The sequence below is a fragment of the Octopus sinensis genome, linkage group LG2 (assembly GCF_006345805.1).
Source record: "Octopus sinensis linkage group LG2, ASM634580v1, whole genome shotgun sequence".
In the NCBI taxonomy this organism is placed as follows: Eukaryota; Metazoa; Mollusca; class Cephalopoda; order Octopoda; family Octopodidae; genus Octopus; species Octopus sinensis.
Window position 1 is genome coordinate 197,325,565 of NC_042998.1, and position 16,595 is coordinate 197,342,159.

The 16,595-nt window shown below is 39.4% G+C and overlaps 1 protein-coding gene across 1 annotated transcript in view; it reads right to left on the reverse strand.

The window, feature by feature from the left end:
* Positions 1–9,368: 9,368 nt before the first annotated feature.
* Positions 9,369–16,595, reverse strand: part of LOC115228616 (rho GTPase-activating protein 11B-like) — a 53,437-nt gene continuing 46,210 nt past the window's right edge. Inside the window, exons 2-4 of the mRNA XM_029799176.2 lie at positions 15,829–15,911; positions 13,726–13,828; positions 9,369–12,307 (exon numbers count right to left, since the gene is read on the reverse strand). Of these exons, the coding sequence (XP_029655036.1) occupies positions 11,765–12,307; positions 13,726–13,828; positions 15,829–15,911 (729 nt within the window). The 3' untranslated portion in view covers positions 9,369–11,764. The remainder of the gene's footprint in view (positions 12,308–13,725; positions 13,829–15,828; positions 15,912–16,595) is intronic.

Below are 16,595 nucleotides of genomic sequence, written 5' to 3' on the forward strand. Positions count from 1 at the left end.
GTATTTATATTTAGTACCGCATCGACTGGCCTCCGTGCTGTGGGCACGTAACAAGCACCATCCGATCGTGGCCGTTTTCCAGCCTCATCTGGCACCTGTGTCGGTGGCACATAAAAACACCATCCGAGCGTGGCCGTCTGCCAGCCTCGTCTGGCACCTGTGTCGGTGGCACATAAAAACACCATCCGAGCGTGGCCGTCTGCCAGCCTCGTCTGGCACCTGTGTCGGTGGCACATAAAAAAACACCATCCGAGCGTGGCCGTCTGCCAGCCTCGTCTGGTACCTGTGTCGGTGGCACATAAAAAAACACCATCCGAGCGTGGCCGTCTGCCAGCCTCGTCTGGTACCTGTGTCGGTGGCACATAAAAAAACACCATCCGAGTGTGGCCGTTTGCCAGCCTCGTCTGGCACCTGTGTCGGTGGCACATAAAAAAACACCATCCGAGCGTGGCCGTCTGCCAGCCTCGTCTGGTACCTGTGTCGGTGGCACATAAAAAAACACCATCCGAGCGTGGCCGTTTGCCAGCCTCGTCTGGCACCTGTGTCGGTGGCACATAAAATCACCCACTACACTCTCGGAGTGGTTGGCGTTAGGAAGGGCATCCAGCTGTAGAAACACTGCCAGATCTGACTGGACTGGTGCAGCTTTCGGGCTCCCCAGACCCCAGTTGAACCGTCCAACCCATGCTAGCATGGAAAGCGGACGTTAAATGATGATGATACATGTATGCTTGCATATGTATGTGTATTTATATATATACATATACTACACTCTCACAGTGGTTGGCATTAGGAAGGGCATCCAGCTGTAGAAACTCTGCCAGATCAAGACTGGAGCCTGGTGCAGCCATCTGGTTCGCCAGCCCTCAGTCAAAATCGTCCAACCCATGCTAGCATGGAAAGCGGACATTAAACGACGATGATGATGATGATGATCAGAGAGGTCTTATTTTCAGATCTAGACATTATCAAATATGTCCTTCTTATTTTAAGATGGTACGGTTTAATATGAGAGAGCTTTGACTGCTATTTCTAGAACAGGTTCAGTTTCAGACAATCCACCATTAGTTCAGTACAATTCTGTTTCTCTGTATATGTATGTGCATACAGGTGTGTATGTGTTTTCTGAAATTTATTAAATTTCTTTTGTAGATTTCAAGTCAGTCCTTAACAAAGTGGCAAGGTTCTTGAATTTGATTCAAGACATTTAGATGATTCCTTGTATTTGTTAATATAAGAATTATGTTTCTTTATTAGCCAGCTTCAGATCAACCCTGATTATGATCAAAGACATTCCAGCCATGACCAGCTTGTCTTTATTCTTTATGTCTAAACCTAAATCATCTTATCTGTCCTCCCTCTTTTTAAGATAGCAAGATGTGATTTGAGGGAATTCAACAGTTATTTCTGGAAAGCTGAATGACTATATAGTGGCTTGGTGCTTAGGTCGACCAAATATCTGAAGGAATTGCAGGTCTGTAGCCCTAGACCTCTTAGCATAAAAAACAAACAAACAAAAACAAAAAAAAAGTGGGGTAGGTTTTCAATCAAAAGGGATCGTAAAAGGGAAAGAAAAAAAAAAAAAACGATCAATAGGGATCGTGTATCACAGAAATGTCATGATGTAAAGTGTAAAGGGGGAAGCAGATAAGGTTTATCCGTGGGAAGAAAAGCCTATGGAAAAGACCACAGTAACCTCGGTCAATAACGTTACATGTTACATTTGCTTGCAAGTAGGTAACCCTGTTTTAAATTTTTCTGGGTTCATAGGATTATGCTCAAGGTGGCTTCGTCATCCTTATATACAACTGCATGTGTAGGTATACTTGCAGTCATTTAATAGGGTGCATGTTTCTTTTGTACACAAGTACATATTTCATTACCCTTTATGGATGTACATATTTTTATTACTCGGTGTGAGAAGACCCGGCAGGACAAGTGAGACCATAACCTGTGGCCTTTACCAGGGATGTAGCCAGTCCACTTATGTATACCTTTCCTTCCTTGGACACTAAACTCTGCTTGCAAAGACCTGTTGGGGCAAGTGAAATCGAAATTGAACCAAATTCGATGAGTGGCACCCATGCCAGTGGAGCGTTAACAGCTTCATCCAAGCAGGATCACTGCCAGAGCAGCTGTCTGGCTTCCGTGCCAGTGGGCACGTAAAAAGCACCATTTGAGCGTGATCGTTACCAGCGTTGCCTCACTGGCACGTGAATAATGCATTCGAGCGAGGCTGTTGCCAGTGTCGGTAGAATGACTCCTGTGCCGGTGGCATGTAAAAAACACCATTTTCGAGCATGGCTGATGCCAGAACTGCCAGACTGGCCCTCATGCCAGTGACACGTAAAAAACACCCACTACATTCTCGGAGTGGTTGGCGTTAGGAAGGGCATCCAGTTGTAGAAACTCTGCCAGATCAAGATTGAAGCCTGGTGCAGCCATCTGGTTCGCCAGCCCTCAGTCAAAATCGTCCAACCCATGCTAGTATGGAAAGCGGACGTTAAACGATGATGATGATGATGATGCATACTAACATATGCACATGATTGTATACATACATTAATCTCAGGAAACTCAGATGGAAAATCTCTGGAACATTTTACAAATCTTTCCTGTACAACTTTATTCAATGGTATTTGGAGTAAGGTGGCGAGCTGGCAGAAATGTTAGCACACCGGGCGAAATGCTTAGCGGTATTTCGTCTGCGTTACGTTGTGAGTTCAAATTCCGCCGAGGTCAACTTTGCCTTTCATCCTTTCGGGGTCGATAAATTAAGTACCAGTTATGCCCTGGGGTCGATGTAATTGACTTAATACCTATGTCTGTCCTTGTTTGTCCCCTCTGTGTTTAGCCCCTTGTGGGTAATAAAGAAATAGGTATTTGGAGGATGTGAGTTAGCTCCTGTTGTTCTTTCTCAGAGAACTCCAGCTTTATGAAGCTTTTGTGTAAATCCGTTGTTATAATACGCCTGATAGCCTATGGTAAAAATCATTTATCCCCCTCTTCCTTCATCTTATGTTGACCTTTCTATGCTGGCATGGTGAGAAGGTCTTTCTGAGGCAGTGTTTTACAGTTGTCCTTCATGTTGCCAAGCCATTTGTGACACACAAGGGTGCAATGTACCTATTCATAAACTGGAGTACATATGGTACACATCTATAACAGATACAAATTAAAATCTATAATAATAATAATAATGAAATTATTGTATACAGTGCTCAGGTGCACCACAACTTGTCAAAAGTGCGTATAAAGAATATGCAGTAATGTACAAATGTCTGGGAAGTAAACAGTGTATGAGTCAGATACATGGGGGGAGAAAATCAGGTGTAGTGTTGGCGAATCTCAGGAAGCATGGAAGTTTTGAAGGATGCAGTGCTCCGACAATTACCAACTGACAACTGATGCCGGCAATTTGTTCCATGCTTCAGCAACTCTTAGCGTGAAAAAATGTTTCTGAAAGTCATGGAAGGAGCTGTGCTGTTTTCTGACTTTGTAAACATGTCCACGGTGTTAGACAGGTGGAGTTTGAAAAGGTGCTCAGAGTTATTGTTTGTAAGATGGTTAATAATTTTATGGGTGTCTGCCAAGTCAGCTGCCAGACGCCGGAGTTTCAATGTATCCATGTCCAGGGAAGTAAGGCGTTCAGAATATGGCAAATGCCTGATGGAGGGTATCTATAGTCTGGATACTAGAGCTGTAGTTCTTCATTAAATGTTCTCCATTCCTCCAATTTTAGACAAGACAATCACAGCTGTTGGTTAGCTGATCTCTATGACAGCTTATCTCGGCCTGCTTTTTCTGGCCGAATATGCGATGGTCTATTAATGCTTGGTCATGTGCCTGTCTACCATGTCAGCGTTCCAAGATGCATTGACACGTGAGAGCACCTCTTGAGCACTTCCAGCCACTGGACACCAGGTTCTGTCACATACACATCGACCTGGCTGGTCCTTGGCCAGTCAGTTGTAGATTTACTTATATATTGACCTGCATCAACCACTTCTCCACAAGTGGACATTTCTACAGAAACAGTCACCAGAGTACACATCTCTGGTTGGATATCTCACTTCAGGGTACCCTCTAGAATTACTACTGATCGTGGACGTCAATTTGAAGCTTATCTGTTCTGTGAGCTTTTGAGATTGCTTGGAGTTCAGCACATCCACACCACAAGTTACTATCTTGCCGCGAACGGACTGGTGGCATGATTCCACTGCCAGCTCAAAGCCACTATTCGCACAGCCCCTGACCCTCATCATTGGTCTGAGTTTCTCCCCATTGTTCTGCTGGGTGCCACTCAGCTGTCATGGAGGATTTAGGCTACTCCTCTGCTGAGCTCCAGTATGGCACCACCTTAGCACTTCCTGGACAAATGTTGGCACCTGTCGACTCACCAAATGTGGCCTCCACATCTTACATCTGCAGACCTACCACCAATACTTCCTTGCAATCAATCTATTTCTTCTACTGTACTTTCGGATATTTCTACTTGGATTCACATGTTTGTATGAAATGATGCAGTCAAGGGACTACTCTCACCTCCCTACACTGGACCCTATCGTGTTCTTAGAAGCACACCGAAACTGTTCACTGTGGACATTCACGGAAAAAAAGAGACTGTCTCTATCGACAGAATAAAAAAAGCTTGTTTCCGAAACATTTATGCCACTTGCTGACACACCCATCATTCCACAAACACTGCCACCCCCACCCCACAAGCACCACCTCCACTCACCAAAACACCAACTGCACTAACGCATTCTTCACCTTAGGACATGCTCCGGTAGATTGGTTCATTGGCCAAAGAAATTACCTCAAACTATTTTCATTTCTTAACATTGCCTCGCCAGTGACTGGATCACCTCCTTTAATGCCCCCTGTTGTGGCAAGACACCTGCTTCTGTCTCTTTGTCACACACTAACCTTTCATCTTCTGACACAAGTTCCCCTCCTCAAATGCCCCTGCCCCTCTCATAATTCCTTGTCTTGTGAGTTACTTGGTTACCCTGCCAGTGTTGGTGGCACGTTAAAAGCATCCAGTCCACACTGTGACATGATTTGCATTTGGAAGGGCATCCAACTGTAAAAATCATGTCAAAACTAACCTCACCTGTGTTGGTGCAACGTAAAAAGCACCGAGTCCACTCTGCAGAGTGGTTGGAGTTATGAAGGGCATCCAGCTGTAAAATCCCTGCTAAAACAGACACAGGAACCTAGGGTAGTTTTTCTACCTGGCCAGCTCCTGTCAACTGTCCTATCCATGCATTGGATGAATATGTATCAATGCATTGTTTTACAACCAGATTTCCTTTCTGTCACTAGCCTTGGGGGTCTTGGGTTTGATCTCAATGTGAGTGCCTAGAGTAAGCATCTTTTATTGTAGCTTTAGGGTTGATACTGTTGAATGAAACAGAGGAGGTGGAAGCCCGTTGGATGAACTGCATTTGTAATTTATCTGGCCCCCGTGCCGGTGGCATATAAAAAGCACCCACTACACTCTCGGAGTGGTTGGCGTTAGGAAGGGCATCCAGCTGTAGAAACTCTGCCAGATCAGACTGGAGTCTGGTTCACCAGACTTCAGTCAAAATCGTCAAACCCATGCTAGCATAGAAAGCAGACGTCAAATGATGATGATGAGTGCCACTCTTATCACATATTGCGTAAAAACTGATTTTGCCTGAGAATTATGTGTCCATGGAATATTGTCACAACACTGTAAGTTAATGATTAGGCTGTTTAGAGGATTGAACAACTGCAATACTCACCGAAAACAACAGGAGATCTATTTACACACAGAGATTCCGAAGCACTGTTTGTTTACCAAATCGTTCATTACATGAATAATTGCAATAAATACAAGAATGTTAATGTGTTGCACGCCTCACCCAAACTCTACATAAATTCATGAAATGTTTGTCCATCCTTCAACAGCAAATACATAAATGTGTGTGGGTGTTTGCACGTTTTCCTATATGTCTCACTTCTATCGATATGTGGTTATATCTTTAGAAAAAAGAATTCTACATAGGCGCAGGAATGGCTGTGTGGTAAGTAGCTTGTTTACCAACCACATGATTCCGGGTTCAGTCCCACTGCGTGGCACCTTGGGCAAGTGTCTTCTACTATAGCCTCGGGCCGACCAAAGCCTTGTGAGTGGATTTGGTAGACGGAAACTGAAAGAAGCCTGTCGTATATATATGTGTGTGTGTGTGTCTATGTTGTCCCCCCAACATCGCTTGACAACCGATTGTGGTGTGTTTACGTTCCTGTAACTTAGCGGTTCGGCAAAAGAGACCAATATAATAAGTACTGGGCTTACAAAAGAATAAGTCCCGGGGTCAAGTTGCGCAATTAAAAAAGGCGGTGCTCCAGCATGGCCGCAGTCAAATGACTGAAACAAGTAAAAGAGTAAAGTATGGCAATCTACAATCTTCACGAAATGCGTACATAGATGCTAAAGAACCGTCTACACACAGACACTTCCAGTCATTTATACTCATGTGGAATCTACTTATGTTTTGCTGCTCAAACTTGAGCTCATTAGATGAATGCAATTTTCTTTGGAAAAACTGTTCACTACAAAATTTGATCTCTTGGCAATCTATTCACGTATGCTCTTCCAGGACTTATGCACGCGTGTACTCATGGTTTGTTGTTTCATATCGTTACACAAATGGGTTCTGCCATATATTTGTGTCATCCACTCATGGTTTGGTGATTAAATTTCAGCCTGTAATGCAAGTTAAATATTGTCCCGAAAGAACATGCTCTACTTTGTTCATTTTAAGAACCATTTATATTCACGGTACCCTACTCTGTGTGTGTGTGTGTGTGTGTGTGTGTAAACACAGAAATCACTAAAGGCTCAGAATGGCCTCCCTTCGATTGAGAGGGGAAAACTTTCAAAGGTGTATTTATAGTTTTGAAAACACTCCAACACCTCAGTTGTGGTTCTTAGTGGCAATTGTAGAAAAGGTGACCCAGTTTATATACCTTTTGTTACAAGTTTTGTATGTTCTCTTTCTTTAGGCAAGTAAACTGACGACTGCAAAACTCAATTTACAATTAAAAATCACAGTGGAACACAAAAGAAATATGTGCAAGAGTGGTTTAAAAGGGTTTCCCCCACTGAAAGAAAAAGCAAAAAAAAACAAAAAACTTCAACCTAATTTCTCATTCTCCCAGGTGCAACTGCACTCTCACAGTGTCCCAATTTGAGTAGGATATCAATACCTGGAGCAACTACAAACTCTCAAAAATAATGTAAAACTCCTGTAAATATAGATAAATAATAAAAAAGAATGGTTCAGATTGTGTTATAAGGAACTCCAAAAGTGGTGAGTTGGGATAATTGTTACTGTACGGAACAAAATGTTTGGTCGCATATTTTCTGGCTTTACATTCTAAGTGTAAATGTTGCCAAAGATGACTTTACCATCACGCTTTTAGAGGTTGATAAAATAAATACTAATATAAAACTGGGGTTGATGTAAATGACGTTTTAAAAGTGCTGGCCTTGTGCCAAAGTTTGAAAACATAAGGAACTCTATGAATCTCCGGTTGAATTGTTGGTAGTAAAGAAACTAACAAAATGATGGCCGGCCAGTTTATGGTGTCGGCAATAGAAGCGCACAAGAAATTAATTGTTATGTGGCAATGCTGTTCGCTCTTAAATATGGTTTCTGATTACAAATATCTTGGGTCATACATATCATCATCTGAAAAAGATTTTCTAACTAGAAAGGATATGGCCTGGTCAGCCTGTAATGACATGCATAAGATCTGGTCATCAAATATAAGTAGAGATTTCAAACTTAAAATCTTGAAAGTCACAGTCGAACCAGTTCTACTATATGGCTCAGAAACCTGGACGTTATCAAAGAAGCTTGAGAGGTGGTTGGATGGAACTTACACTCGCCTCCTTATCAGAGCTCAAAATCTCTCGTGGAAGCGTCATCCAACCAAAATGCAAATATATGGGAAACTACCACCTGTATCATCTCTTGTGAAAGGTAGAAGAGTCCAGTTTGCTGGACATTGTTGGAGAGCTGAAAACGAGGTAATTTCTACTCTTCTCCTCTGGAAGCCATCTACTCGCGATACCCTGATGTAATCTCCAGGGATACAGGCATCCAGCAACAGGACCTCCGTAATGCTATGATGGACCGTGGGGTCTGGCGTAGCATAGTGAATTCCATTGTCTTGACCACGGTCGAACAATGATGATGATGATGCTCCTCCTTTCTGCAATTACAAACATGACTACTACCACTACCATAAATAACAACAGAGGATACTAATTTAGTAGATAGTCTCAAGTAAAACACACTTATCTGAAACACAAAATAATCATCAGAGTAGAGTAACTGACAATAACAGTAAAAAAAAATAATAAAGGTTTAAATATTGAAAGTTTTATTTTTAACACAAAATATTAAGTAATGTAAAGAAAAAAAGATATTCTTTTTTTTTTCTCTCTTTACATTGTGGAATTTTCTTTAAGATGAAACTTGCAGGAAAAAGAAACTTTACTGAAAGTAAATCAAATTGTTATAACATCATATAAACAAGATGTTACAGTAAACTCAAAACTGATGATGATGATGATGATGATGATAAGCTGGTTAGAGATGTTAGTAAATGGTGGAGACAGCACGTAAAGTAACAAAAGCATTGGTTCTAACCACTATTTCTCACTCTCTCATCTTGACAGAAATTCGTTTTAGGATGACACTCAAAAGAGTCTGACCAGCCATGACATAATTTCAGAGGAAATTTTTGTAAGAAATTGTCAAAGAATAATAGCAAAAGACAAGATAAGATGTCTGAGATGAAAATGATGAAGAAGAAGATGCAGTCTCGCTCATACAAACCCACGTGCACACACGCATGAACCTGGAATGTACATAGTTAAGGCTGGAAGGTGTTAGAGGAAATTGAATGCAATGCTAATAATACACACTCAAAGGCTACCAAAAGAAACACCAATACAACTGTCAGAAACTAAAGATGCCAACCTCCTTACACTTATCACCGAATTAACTGATGAAAGGGATCATTTGAGCTTATCTAGTCCTTATTTGTCTACAAGGAAAACTGGAAATCTTATAGATCCACGCTTCTTTTAAGAATAGTAGGGTGGGAAAAGAAAGACAATATTTGTACAAGATGGAAAATTCCTTGTTCCAGATGAAGTTTTAGGGAAATTTGTGTTTTATTGAAGTTGTAAATATATATAGATTATAAGGGTAAGAAGCAGGTGGCTCTGAAAATGTCTTAGACCTTATATTTTGGTGGAAAATGCTTTTACTTGAAATCATTAAATGCAAATATTGTTTATTACATTAAAATACACATTTTGTTTTTGTTTTTGATTTACCATAAAAACAATTTCTCATCTTTGATTTGTCAGCAGATATTAATCAAATTTCATTTGTCAGCAGATGTTAACAACCCTAAAACATCATCTACCATTTGCAGAAAAGGGAGAAGTTAGCTAGAATCTCAATGAAGTAAGTCTTTATCAGGTAGACATCAGTTACACAATATTAATACTTTTCCTTTTAAAAAACGGAACCAACATTTGTACAATATCTCATTCATGACTATTTCTAAGGAAGGAGAGAAAAACTGACAACATTTCAGAATGTAATCTTTCAGTTAGCAACGATAGTGTGGTAGTGATTGTGGAAGCGGTTAGTTAGCATTACCATCAATAACTTAAGCAACAAACTTGTCACTAAACTTTTATTATCACAGTAAAAAGTGATTTGGAATGGAAATGACATGGAAACAGTGCAGCCCAGTTTTACTGTACTCTTACATTGGTCTTTCAAATTGATGAATTCATTGTTACTATGATTATAATTAGTGGTTTCATTTGCTTTTATTTTTGAGACAGGCAGTTTATTAGGAAGATGAGCAAAATATATTTATATAGGAAATATAATTCTTCTTTTAATCCATTTTACCAAGTTCATATAGCTCGGACAGATCTCTGTGGAAGTGCTTATTTTATAAAGTTCAGTGAAATTGGATAAATGAATAGCAGATCTTTTTCTCAAACACACAAAACATAAAAGCTGGGTATATTTTCAGCTAAGCAGCTTTTACTAGACACCCAAAGGCTCAAATTTACATTAACAATGATTAAAACCCACAAATGCCTAGTCAATGTTGAATCCTCGAATGTACCAGGCCAAACAGTAAAATTAAAAAACCAAGCAAAAATTACTCCACACTCAAAGTATTAACTCACATTCTTGATGTTAAATGTTAAGGTGAAACAGTAAAATTAACAGAATTATATAATGAACAAAAAAAAAACAAAAAATGGAAAAATTAAATCCAAACATGACTGAAACATAAAAAAACAAAAAAACAAAATGCATTTGTCAAGTATTTTTGATTTCAGAATGAAAATGTCTTGAATACAGCAGTCAGTTCTAATTGCAGAAAACACTTCATCCATAATGTGTTTCTCATGGAATTATGTCACAGAATACAATTAGTTATGTTAATAAAGTGATTGGCTCTTTTGATTGGATATATTTAGTAGTGAACATGAACATAAGCATACATACACAAATATATATATATACAATAACATACATACTTTGTAGGAAACGAACATACATATGTATATATCCTTGGCTACCAAATTACCAATAATACTACACCTTTATCAAGTAATTACTCTGGAAAGGTAGGCATCCAGTAATCTTAGTCTATCATACATACACAAAATGTGCAACTAGTAAATTACTAGAGTGACAGGGGCCTAAATACATTATTGGAGGTGATTAAGGACTTGGTTGATTGTGACTGAGATCCCAACCATACTGATAGGTATAACTGAGGTCCACCCAAATGATTGAGGTCCCAACTATGGTACCGGGTATAATTGAAATACCCACAATATTGTTGGATGTAATTGATTGAGTTTTTAAATACCTGTTTGAGGTAATCAAGGTCAGTCTTAATTTCACTGGTGAATGTAACTGCGGTTTGGGATCCTAACTGCACCTTTAAGGGGTCACAAATACAATATTTAATACAACTAGGGGTGTCTCAATTACTCTTAACTGTGACCGAGATCCTTAATATTCACCACTGTAGGAGCTAGATACCCTGTTTACTATTCCATGTTCATCTGATGGACATGATACCTGTACACATGATGTATGTACACGTGGGTAAATGTGTGATGTAATGAGAGGAAGAGACTGGAGTATACTAAGTGGTTACAATTGACTTATATGAAGTACCAGGATGAAACAAACCTTCAGTAAAAATTAGATGATTTGAAGAATGAATGGTTAAAACACATGTACACATTAAAAATCTGAAAACTTTTTGCTGGATTACAATACAGAAAATATATATATGAAACACTTCGCAGATTGTTATGTCCACAGCTCATATTGGTCCATGATCTAAGCCCTTACTTCTGGGATTGTCTTGTTGTGACAGCTCATGCTGGTCCATGATGCAGCCTCCTGCTTTTGCAACGGAGCAACAGCAAGAAAATGGTCCCTTGTATATAGGTGTAAAAAAAAAACAAAAAAAATCAAAAACCCAGTTCCATCGCAAATGGAAAGTGCTAGGTCCAACCTAACTGTCATGGAATTATCTTTCATTGGTGCTTGGAATCATTCTTACCAGGCATTGATAATGAATATGTACAGTTTTGTTTCTTTCATACAGGAAACTGACTGAAATAGACAAGAGATTTTTTTTAGAGAGAGTCTCTGTGTTTTCAGCAGATACATGGTAAATGCTTGATTAGTTCCTGAGTGAAACTGGCCTTTTTTTTATTGAGATCTATCTCTCGGCGAACTTCATCTAGAAAAATCTTCGGTACAATACCAACACGAGGTGCAATGTTAATCAATTTCTCCAACACCTTAATTTCGCTTTCAAGACCTTTGGCAACCTTAAGGGGATCGCTAAAGCCACTTCCACTACCTTTGCCCTTAGACTGGCTAATTATGCTTGGCGTCAGCACAACTGCTAGGTTTTTAGCAGTCATGCCATTCATGTCTGAATAAGAGGCAACTTTTGCCAAAAATAAAGTGAGGAAGCGCAGTGTGTAGAGATGTTCATATGGCAGCAGTAGACAAAGCAGTAAGAGGGAAGCATCAGCGAATTTGGAATCATCATGTTGGACGACATGCATAAAGCTGTCATGGTAGAGATTGGTCAGCAGTGGTTCCTTCAGTTTACGGAAGAAAGTCTTTACAAGATCAGTGATATCAAACAAAGTTGCTATGGAGAAATCCATGTTAGCTTCAATGTCAGCCTGCAATGGAAAAAAAAAATGTAGCTTAGAGATAGAGAAGTTAGTTAGTTAGTTAGTTAATTTTTTGGCTCAAAAAGCAAAAAGCAAGGCCATGTAGGGGGACATGGAGTTATGTACAGGGTGGTGTTCATGTAAAGAGTTCTGGCCATTTCTGGTCAAGAGAGACTTTGAACCGAGCGGTCGTCGGCATCTTCACTATCTCGTCTGGCAGCTTATTCCACGGATCCGCAACCCGGACGGAGAAAGCCCCTCTCCTTCGATCGAGATGAAATCGTCACAGATAGAGCTTTTCGGAATGACCCCGCAACCGACGCTCAGGAACAGGAGTGAAGAACAGTTCTTTCGAGAGGTTACACTTTCCGCTTGAGAAGTCACAGAAAACAAAATAAAAATAGCATTGTAAAAACAGACAAATCAAGATCAGGCATGTTTCTATGGCCTTCACTAGATATTTCAGTACAAAAGATCTGGGTTTTTTTCTGCCTACATTGATAGGTTTCTGTAGATTTGTATCCAATTGTAGCTTTTTACAGTTAACCCTTTCGTTACCAATCCGCCCAAAGCCGCCCGAAAAAAATTTTGGTTCATGTGACCAAACCGCCCAAAGCCGTCCGTATTTACCTATTCATATTTAAATGAGAATATCAGAGCAAATCTCTTTAGTACATTCATGAAAACACGTGATTATACTTCGTAAACAGTTCATCTACAGTTTTGTACAACGATCGAAGTGTAATTTTAATTCCGTGAATTTTGGGAGATTTTTTTCCGAAATTTGTTCCTATTGTATTTTCAAAATTTGTAATTCTGACAAAAAATGGATACGAATTTCATTATATCAAGCAGCGAGTCACAAATTTAGTCTGGTTTCATTAAACAACTATAACTTTTTTATTTATCAATATATTAATGTGATTTTTGGAAGATTTTTGGAACATTTCATTAAATTATCTTCCAAAAATCACATTAATAAATAAAAAAGTTATAGTTGTTTAATGAAACCAGACTAAATCTACGATTATGTTAGAAATTAATTGAAACACATAAGGGGTGTATTTTGGTCACAAATATGGTAACGAAAGGGTTAACTGTCTTTGTAATCAAAATTAAAATCGAAATCAATCAAAAAATCAATGGAAATTGTAGTTGTGACACCAGTGCCTTGACTGGCTTCCATGCCAGTGGCACGTAGAAAGCACCCACTACACTCATGGAGAGGTTGGCATTAGGAAGGGCATCCAGCTGTAGAAACACTGCTAGATCAGACTGGAGCCTGGTGCAGCCTCCTGGCTTCCTAGACCCCGGTCGAACCGTCCAACCCATGCTAGCATGGAAAGCAGACGTTAAACGATGGTGATGATGATGTGATGAAAAGACTAAAACAGAATATAATTGTGCTACACTCAAAATATACTTACCGACACCTGTTTCTGTCGCTGATGGGATCCAGAACGTCGGAAAATGCCTTCCATTTTGAAATATTCATTCTTCTCAATGTATTCAAAAGCACGTAAAAGGAATCTTTAAAAGACAAAATTATCAAAATAAATATAAACCCTTAAAGTTTAAAAAAGAAAAAATTCAAATGTTACTAAAGATTATCTCCCTTGCATCACATTTCTCTACCGAATATTTAATCAAGGACGACTTGCGTTTTTAGTTATTTTTGGTGGTTACCAGTGTATTGATTATATTAGTACAGGGCTGTAATATTGTACTTGGAGTATCCAATCATCCTACGACAGAGGGTCTACCTGTAGGTGATTGTTTAAATGCATAATTACTGGTACAAGTCACTGAGGTAAATGTCAAACGTTATTAAGACTATTTCAATTTTACAGTGTTTTATATATATTAATATATATATTATATATATATATATATACTCTTTTACTTGTTTTAGTAATTTGACTTCAGCCATGCTAGAGCAACACCTTTGGTTTGGCAAACCGACCCCAGGACTTACTTTGTAAGCCTAGTACTTATTCTATCGGTCTCTTTTGCCAAACCGCTAAGTTACAGGGATGTAAACACACCAGCATCAGTTGTCAAGCGATGTTGCGGGGACAAACACAGACACAAAAGCATATATATATATATATTCTTTTACTTGTTTCAGTCAATTGACTGCGGCCATGCGGGAGCACCACCTTTAGTCAAACAACTTGACCCCGGGACTTATTCTTTGTAAGCCCAGTACTTAGTCTATCGGTCTCTTTTCGCCGAACTGCTAAGTGACGGGACGTAAACACACCAGCATCGGTTGTCAAGTAATGCTAGGAGGGCAAACACAGACACACAAACATACATACATATATATATATATATATAATATATATATATACTACAGGCTTCTTTCAGTTTCCGTCTACCAAATCCACTCACAAGGCATTGGTCGGCCCGGGGCTATAGCAGAAGACACTTGCCCAAGATGCCACGCAGTGGGACTGAACCTGGAACCATGTGGTTGGTAAACAAGCTACTTACCACACAGCCACTATATACATATATACGATGGGCTTCTTTCAGTTTCCGTCTACCAAATCCATTCACAATAAAAACAATACATACTACAGCTCACTGTCGAAGATCAATCATGAATTGAAACTTTGTGAATAACAGACCAGATCTGTTGTCTTAAATGCTTTTTCAGTTTCTATAACATTTGTAAACCTACTTCAAACCCATTTCTGACACAACCTAACAGTTATTCATAACATAGCTTGACTTTTAATATTTCAATCAATTGTTTTGACTACAAAAATCATTGCCCTTTGTACAGATCTGGATCTGACAACTGAATATTTTAGATGACCTAGCTAGTTGATCTTCAAACTAGTCAACGTCTTTACTGTTCATTCTTTAAGGCATGGAGATTTAAGGTGGCGAGCTGGCAGAAACGTTAGCATGCCGGGCGAAATGCGTAGCCGTATTTCGTCTGCCGTTACGTTCTGAGTTCAAATTCCGCCGAGCTCGACTTATCCTTTCGGGGTCGATTAAATAAGTACCAGTTACGCACTGGGGTCGATGTAATCAACTTGATACCTTTGTCTGTCCTTGTTTGTCCCCTCTATGTTTAGCCCCTTGTGGGTAGTAAAGAAATAGGTATTTCGTCTGCTGTTACGTTCTGAGTTCAAATTCCGCTGAGGTCGACTTTGCCTTTCATCCTTTCGGGAGTCGATTAAATAAGTACCAGTTACACACTGAGGTCGATGTAATCGACTTAATCTGTTTGTCTGTCCTTGTTTGTCCTCTCTGTGTTTAGCCCCTTGTGGGTAGTAAAGAAATAGGTATGGAGATGTGAGTTTTAGTTTTCCTCAACAGTCTTTCATTGTTGTCATTGTTACAATGACACTACTTACTCTTCATTATGCTCAACATAACACCACATCTGGAAAAGTCTTTAAACTACTATTTAATCTCCAGACAATATCAAAGATTACAAAATTGTGCTTTTGTTCAGTTTTAAAGATTTAATGTCCAGAAAGTAGGAAAAAATATTGAATAAAGTAACTACTTACGTTGGTACAAGTCCAAAGTCATCAGTGGGATAGAAGGGCACATACGTTAGATAATTTCCGAATGTCTGGCTTGAATGATCATACTGGAAGAAAAAAAACAAAAACAAAAGTTAAACAAAGGTTTTTACATCAGTATTCAATGGCTAGGAAATTGTGATGGTCTTGTTTCCTAGGTGGTATGATACATAGTAAGGTAGTATTAAATTGGCTGATCATTGAGAACCTAATACCACACCTTGTTGCTACACACATGCAACAGGAGCAATTGATAAAATCAACACAAGAGGCAAGACAGAATGGGATGTAGAAAATATTACTGATTAGCAACAATAACAACAACAGCAGCATGAACCCTTCTATATATCTGCAGAGTGAAGGGTAACAGAAAACAGTTAAGAATGACGAAGGCCCTAATTATGAGCAGAAAATCAAGTGTTGAAGTATTTAAATATTATCTCCAGCAAATAAGACATCCTGATAAAGGAAATGGGTGATGTCTGTTAACTGTGTGCTTGTGTGTGTTTTGATTTACGCTCAACAGGAAGCAGGGAGAAAAGTTTATGTACCCAGATTGATTCTATCAGCGTGTATGTGTAACGAGCATGAGTGCATACGAGAGGATGAGCTCATTAGTATAATTGTGTGCATGAGTGTCTGTGTTTATGTTAGTTGTCGGAGCACTGCATCCTTCAAAACTTCCATGCTTTCTGAGATTCGCCAACACTACACCTGATTTTCTCCCCTCCATACACACGCTGAAGCATGGA